The sequence below is a fragment of the Glycine soja genome, chromosome 18, assembly GCF_004193775.1.
Source record: "Glycine soja cultivar W05 chromosome 18, ASM419377v2, whole genome shotgun sequence".
In the NCBI taxonomy this organism is placed as follows: Eukaryota; Viridiplantae; Streptophyta; class Magnoliopsida; order Fabales; family Fabaceae; genus Glycine; species Glycine soja.
Genome location: NC_041019.1, coordinates 6,721,686 through 6,729,593, shown reverse-complemented (window position 1 = coordinate 6,729,593; position 7,908 = coordinate 6,721,686). Strand labels below are relative to the sequence as shown.

The following is a 7,908-nucleotide window of genomic DNA, read 5'->3' as shown; positions in this document are numbered from 1 at the left end:
ATAGTATAATAATAGTTATTATGTATAAGAAAAAATAACTTATTATTAGTATCCACACAAACTAGTAATAAATATTTTAATTGATACAAAAGTAGAAGTAAAAATTAATGATCGAGTAAATATAACAATTCATTGTAACTATATTTATATATATTTTACAATAATAATTATGTTAATATTATCTTTAATTTAAAAAATATTTTTATATTTTTTCATAACTAATTTTGTGATTATTATATTTTTATATTAATTTTCAAAATACTTATTAAATATATATTTTTAAATCAAATTAATGTTAATTAAATATTTGAAAAATAATTTAATAGTGTAATTAATTTTTAAAATATATAATGGTCAATGAAATAAAGTCAATCAATACAATAATAAAGAAACTTTGAACAATCTATAGACCATAATTAAGAAAACTGGAACAGCTAAGCAGGGGTACTAGATTAATTACATGTTGTAATATTCTATGCTTTCTACCCCCACTAAAATTGACTCAGTGAGGAAGAGTTTGGGTAATACGCATAAGTCTTAATTAAGTTCCAACCATGCTGTCCATTAAATAAAATTCCATTCTTCTTGACAAAAATATATGCATTCCATTCCATTCTTCCTAATTCCTACCAAAAGATTTATATTCCATTCTTAAATCCCCAATATAATATTTTTTTTTTCCTCGAATCAGGTTTTGCCATGGCATAAAGTCAAAGTTAAATCAAGGTTTGGAATCAACATGATGAAACCAACGATGATGCAGTGTCCTAAAATCGTTTTTGGTTGACAATTAAAGAGTAATGACAATGACAAATACAAAAACGAGAAATGCGTGTTAACTAACTGTTGAGAAAGAAAACGGCTGCAGAAGACAGACATTTGAACCTAAACCCACGTCAAAACTGAAACTGAAACTCAACGAACCCAAAAAAACACATGTTTTCTCTTTCACTCTTAAACTCTTCCCACACAAAACCGAAATAATTACCCCCATAATAATTATTCTGGGGGCAATTTGGTTTCTTAATGCCCATCTGAGTTATAAAAAAAATGGAGACTCCAGTTGAAGTGAAACCTACTCGAGTGTAAGTACTTGGATTGGATTCTTCAAATTTGTTGAATTAAATTATTTTTTCTCTGTCGTGTCTTGTCTTTGAACGTTAGAATTTAATGTATTTTTGCTCAATAACGTAGCAACTTGTATATCTATGTATATTTTTATTTTTCTCCCCCTAATATTCAATCTCTTCATTGCAGTGCATCTGGATTCTTAGATGACTTGTCTGAGACTTGCAAGGTGTGATCTTTCTCCCATTCTGGCAACCCCTTTGTAAAATTCTTTTGAATTTTCAATAGGGTTAGGATTTTTAATTTATCTTACCGTAATTTGTAGTCAAATAGGAGTTTCCTTACCAACATGTCTGGTTTGAGTGATATTGAACTCAGTCCGCATAAGCAAGATCTCGAATCTTGTGAATGGAAAAAATGTACTTGAGAGAGAAAACTCCATTAAAGGTAGTCAGTCAAATTCTTCTGCGGAGATTAGTCTTCAACAAAAGTGGTGGATACTTTGCACCAATGTCATGGGTAGCAAAAAAAATAAAAATGAGTTTCCGTAGTTTGTTGGTGTTTATGAATGTTTTCTTTTGTTTTTGTAAGAAGAGCTTCTCTATTTTTTATGTATTTTTGAATATTCTAGTTGTGTGACAATGCCTATAAATAGTTTGTGTTTTTCATTAGAAAAATGATTGTTTGTGAATTATACTTGTTTTCTTTCAAATTCAAGTTCAATAATATTTGATTGTAAATTTTCCCCTTTTTATTTTGTATTAGTGAATGTTTTCCACCAAACATTTTGTAAATAGTCAACTTGTCAGTTGCCAAACAAATGTATTGTTGGAAATACTTGTGTAAAGATAGTGCTATGATGCAAAATTCAGTCAACGATTCATCTGAAATCTAGATCTTGTCCACTGTTTGTCACAGATGGGTACTCCAAACGGAAGAGCAATGTGTAAGTCTGACGATGAAGTTCCTTTTGACTCTGAAATAAATTTTCACCTGTCAGAATCTATTCTGGTGGATGTACGTGGATCACATTCTGGAGAATCTCAGACTGCTCGTCATGAAACGTTGGCGGGTATTATTTACAAGAGCATACGAGTTGTAGTTTTTTCTAACAAACTCAACTTGCTTATGCCTTTTGGGCCTCTTGCAATTCTTGTGCAGAAGTTGACTGGCCATCTTGTGAGTTGGACTTGAAACAAATCTTAACTTTCCCACACTTTAGATTGAATATCTTATATTGATTTGTGAAGGTGGACTGCAGGGTTGGGTCTTTGGTCTGAGTTTGTTGGGTATAGTGCCTCTGGCGGAGCGGTTAGGTTATGCTACTGAGTAATATTACATGTACTCTTTAAGGTTTTGCATAAGATTTTCACTTTTTATGGTTTCTGATGTTACCCTTTTCTTTGTCTTGTATAGGCAGCTAGCATTTTACACCGGAGATACTGGTAAAGTAATAGCATTCTACTAAATCTATCTTCTTTTAAATCAATCTAGAACCGACTCTGAAATAAGTTAAAGCACAAATATTGAATGTAATATGATATGTATGCAATCTTCTGACCAATTTAGGAGATATTGCTTTTATGTGCCTCTCTAACTAATTATTAGGAGAAATATCTCTTAAATTTTTCAATTATCATTTTATATGCTATATTTCGTTAGAAAATATCAATCCAGTTACTCACTTCAACCTTCCATTGTTTTAATATCCATGCTTGTGATGGTATGGTTTTAATATCTGCATGCGGTATCAGAGTGGTTCGCTAATCTATTTTGTTAGTCATATGCTTGTGGTGGTTTATTTCTAAATTTATTATATTGTATCTTGCAGTTGGGGGTCTTCTAAATGCTACATTTGGAAATGCGACAGAATTGATCATCTCAATATATGCATTAAAAAGTGGAATGACACGAGTTGTCCAGCTCTCTTTGCTGGGTTCAATTTTGTCCAATATGTTACTGGTGCTTGGATGCGCATTCTTATGTGGTGGGATTGTTAATCACAAGAAGGAACAAGTGTTTAACAAGGTAGACATGTTAATTTCTATCTTTTTTTTTTTTTTTTTTTTATGTTCCTTAGTTTCATTTTGTATTACCTGTAGCTGATTCAATTTAGCATGTAGGCAGCTGCTTCCGTGAACTCAGGATTATTGCTGATGGCAGTCATGGGCATACTTTTTCCTGCTGTTCTACACTACACTCACACTGAGGTCCGTGTTGGGAAGTCAGAGTTGTCACTTTCAAGACTCAGCAGCTGCATTATGCTTGTGGCCTATGTTGCATACCTATTTTTTCAGTTAAAAAGTCAAAGAAGTCTCTATGTCTCTGTGAACGAGGTTGGCAGTCTTATATCAAGTTTCCTTTTTCCTCATTCATTCTTATGTTTGTGGATATGTGGTATGCCATGTGATATTATTGATTAGCTTATGTAATCATTATCATAATTTTGTTATGAATAGGAACGGTGACACATGGACTGTTTAGGTTAATAGGTTTTGGACAGAATGGATGCCCTTTAATCTAAACAATGGGCAGACGGCAAAGTCATATTTAGATTCTAGACTTAGATAACGCAAGTTTGATGTATATCTTTTGGGGTTAAGTCTGGTCCATTTCTAATAGTTTTTGTGTTTTCCTCGTGCATAATATGCTATGCCCCATATATTCCAACAGATTTGTCTGGCATTTCTGCTCACTCTGGGGAGGGGGATTGAATGTAGGAAGACGACAATTGGCATCCGGCTCTGAACTTTGTATTGATCTTTAAGAATTTAGATTGCTTTGTATTTTATTCCTGGAAATTATTATGAAAATGATTTGTCTCACTTGCCTGAAAATTATAGCCTGAGTGTGAAGTGAACAAATGCAGGAGGATGATTGAGAAGTTTTTCTCCCTTAGAAATAAGCATAGTAAATTAGTAATTCTTCATTGATATTAAATAACTTATAAACATTCTTTTTAACTCTTTTGAAACCCACCAATATTTTTTCTAGTGTGCTTGATGTTCATTGTTGGGATAAGGCAAGGCTTGGTTGTTGTTGCTTGACATTCTATATTATTATCACATTTCCTGTAAAGGCTTGGCATAACATATTTGCTCATCAGTTTGTGGTAACATGATATGAATTCAGGATGAGAGTCAGAATGGAAACAACTCAAATGATGATGAATCCCCAGATATTTCTAAATGGGAAACACTAATCTGGCTTTCGGTTATGACTGCTTGGATATCAATCCTGTCAGAATATTTGGTTGGCGCTATGGAGGTGGGGGATGATATTCACATTTTCCTTTTTCACTTATTTTCTTTTATGAAAAGTGAAGTAGCAGTCATCTGTTTGAGATTTATTTATTTATTTTTCTTCACAACAATGTATCTAGCCACTGACACACACACACACACACACTCACATATATATCATAATGCATACCCTTTCAAATTGTGTTGTTAGAAGGTAGTGAAATTGAAATAGATTCCCTTCAGAGTTTACCTTTCAGCCTGATAATATATTTCCTACTCAGTACATGATGTTTATATATTTATGTAAGTCTTAAAAAGCTGGCTTGGCAAGCACTAAGTTGTGTCATCATTAACAATGTCAGGAGAACGAGGATGACCCATGTTTGTCACCATTAGATAGGTTAACTATTTTTGTCCACTAGGTAATGTTGATTTTGTGAGAGGTTCCCAAGGGGAGAGAGATAATCAGAGTTGCATAAAGAGAGAAGTAAATATGTAATTGAGTTGGGAATAAGGAGAGGGAACTCATCTAGGGAGATGTCGCCTTATAAGTGGGTAGAGATTTGTTATAGTCTTTATGATTTAAGAACCTACTACAACAGAATAACAGTCAACCTAACTGATTCCTTTCTAACAAGTGAAAATATTCACTCCTATTTTCTGACAAGAATCTAGACCTTCCAAATTCTAGCCGTCTCTGGCTGTTGTCTGTAAGCTGTTCAAGCAGTTTATCTTGTTCTTCCTTCATCTTTGCTTTTGTGCTTAGCTATTTGAGGTCATTCAAGTTTTTGGTTTTCTTTTCAAATGAAATTCCATTTGTCCTTTGTATATTTTTACAAGAAAGATGACTTCTCTAAGATATCATTAAATGCTTATTTTTATATGAAATTTCTGTATTGTTGGTTTTAGGACATTTTCAAAGAAACAAAATTTCTATTTGTTACAGGGAGCATCTATGGCATGGGAAATTCCAGTAGCATTTATTAGTGTCATATTGCTTCCACTAGTGGGGAATGCAGCCGAACATGCCAGTGCTATAATGTTTGCCATGAAAGATAAACTTGTGAGGTTTCAGTTCTTGTACTCACACATGTGAACACATATATATTCATTTTAACGAGTTTCATTCCTGCAGGACATTTCCTTAGGAGTAGCAATTGGGTCATCCACACAGATATCTATGTTTGTGGTAAGTATTAGTATGTTGTATGGCTGAGATTGAATTGCTATATAGAATTACTGTTGCTATGGTAAATAGACAATTCTTATTCTAATTTCGGTTTTCATGCAAGTGTGTGACAGTCTTTGCTTTCTTATACATCTAAGCATGCATAATTGCACATATTCAGGTAGAATTAAGGTAGAGTGCTGCACACAGAACTTTAGTGATGCATTTTTCTGATGGAGTTCACCATGCTAAAAGATTGGCATGTTGTCTAAATAAGAAAAAGCAAAATTTAGTAGGATATATAACATAATAGTACGATTGAAACTAAGTGATGAAACCACTGAATTTTTTCAACTTCTTCCTTTATGTAGTAGTTGATGGCTTGATGCAGCATTCATGGACAGTAATCTGCTTTTTTCATTTATAAGTTCCTCCTAATAACAAAAAGTCTTTCATTTCCTTCACGTTTTCCTTTTCCTTATGCAGATACCATTTTGTGTTGTTATTGGCTGGATAATAGGGCAACCTATGGACTTAAACTTTCAACTTTTTGAGACTGCAGCACTATTTCTTACTGTTATAGTCGTAGCCTTCATGTTACAGGTTTGTATTCAATCATAAAAAAAAGAATAAAAATTAAAAGTATGGTATTAGGAACCTAAAACACATAGATAGCACATGTTAACAATGCCTTGATTATTAGTATGATAAAAAGATAACATTGTGACATATTTATTATGAATTTGCAGGAAGGAACTGCTAATTACTTCAAAGGGCTAATGCTTATTCTTTGCTATCTGATAGTGGCAGCCAGTTTTTATGTACATGTAGATTCCTCTCAATAAGTTAGATTTGTGCTAATGAAATGAGGTTGCGAAGATTTTGTTGTTCCCCTGCTGCAAATCAAAGAAATTAATTTGTTTAAGTTCTGATTTCCATCTTGTAATTGTGTTTCATAAATGTCATTGATCTGGCTTCATGTTTGTTGCACAAGCTTCAGTCTCCACTTACATAAAATTAGTGCCGGTTTTGACATTTTATGGACTCTGAATAAACCTCCTTACACAAAATATTTTAAAATAAAAATATATATTTATGTGTGCTTATAAATTGATAAAAATTTATTAAAAAATCAAATAAACTAAAAATTGAAAAAATCATTTTTTTATTGGATTGGATTTTGGATTTGATTCTAAACTTATATACAAGTGTATATTTTTATTTATAGATTTATGATCTCATATTTACATTTTTTTTTGTATATTTGTCAAATTATCACAAGTTGTACTTATTTGTGAAAAATATGTTTAATTAAATAAATTTTTAGGTAATTATCTGAGTAAAGACAAATAAATGTAATTATCAAGTTGATAAATTTATTTTAATAATATACTATTTAAAAAGTTATAGTACTATTACTGTATAATGAGTTATAAATGATATATTTGTTAGGGTTAATTATTTTTTGAAACTTTTTACAAATTTCATGTTTAATTAGTCCCTAAATAAAATATTGTTAGGGTCTTTTTACATTTATTTATATTTTTTTTGTCCTTGATGAAGTATCGCAATTAAGTGATAAGGTAATAATCACATTAGTAGTTATGCTAGTTGTCATGTCATCATCTAGGATAATATCACAATTACCTACATGTAATTTTTTTTTGGTAAATTATATTTTATCATTCAATTATTTTATAAAATTCATTTTTAGTCTTCCAATAATTTTTTATCCGATCTTAATCCCTCATCTTTTCATGTAACTCATTTTTAATCTCTCAATTTTTTAATAATTTTTCAATTATTATTTATGATTGTTTTATTCTTTCCCATCAAATATCATGTTAGGCTTAAGTGATTCTATGTTTACAATCAAATAACTTATCATGTGTATTACTAGTTTTACATGATAATCTTGTGGCAAAATTTTGCTTGTTGAACACAATTTCCAAAGACATTTTTGTTCACATGACAGATAAGATTATCTATATGACCAATCAAATGAGGCTTGGAAGTCATCCATGCATGTTTTCAAAAGGGGTACATCCCATGAAACTGAATTAGGATATCTATGCTCTAACATATTTGCGCATGTATGTACCCATGGATTTTTTTCAATCATATATATTGTTGGGAAGTCATCAATGATCATAATGAAAATCCCCCACTAATTTTTTTTTATATCTGATTAATAATTATTTCATTTAATTTTAATATATTATCAGCATAAAGATTTTCATATTAATTGTTAGCTAGTTAAAAATCATTTTAAATTTGACTTTTACTAATTATTACTTAAATTAATATTTTTTTCAAAATAATGTGTCATGATTTATTATAATATATGGCGAACTAATTACATCATTAGTTAACTAGTATAGAACTTTAAGTGAATAAATAAACCTTAAATGGATACGAATTTAATTCGAA

At 31.0% G+C, this 7,908-nt stretch overlaps 1 protein-coding gene across 2 annotated transcripts; it reads left to right on the top strand.

Moving 5' to 3' along the window:
- The first annotated feature begins 804 nt into the window (after positions 1-804).
- LOC114395158 (vacuolar cation/proton exchanger 5-like) lies at positions 805-6,471 on the top strand. Of its 2 annotated transcripts, none has more exons than XM_028356866.1 (12): positions 805-1,085; positions 1,258-1,297; positions 1,987-2,247; positions 2,330-2,379; positions 2,485-2,513; positions 2,900-3,096; positions 3,192-3,404; positions 4,201-4,335; positions 5,257-5,373; positions 5,446-5,499; positions 5,965-6,081; positions 6,228-6,471. In XM_028356866.1, the coding sequence occupies exons 1-12, from the start codon at positions 1,051-1,053 to the stop codon at positions 6,321-6,323; spliced, it is 1,344 nt and encodes a 447-aa protein (XP_028212667.1). In that variant the 5' UTR covers positions 805-1,050; the 3' UTR covers positions 6,324-6,471. The 2 variants fall into 2 exon arrangements, with proteins under 2 accessions (XP_028212667.1, XP_028212666.1); XM_028356865.1 differs by having other exon boundaries at positions 2,330-2,397.
- Positions 6,472-7,908: the final 1,437 nt, after the last annotated feature.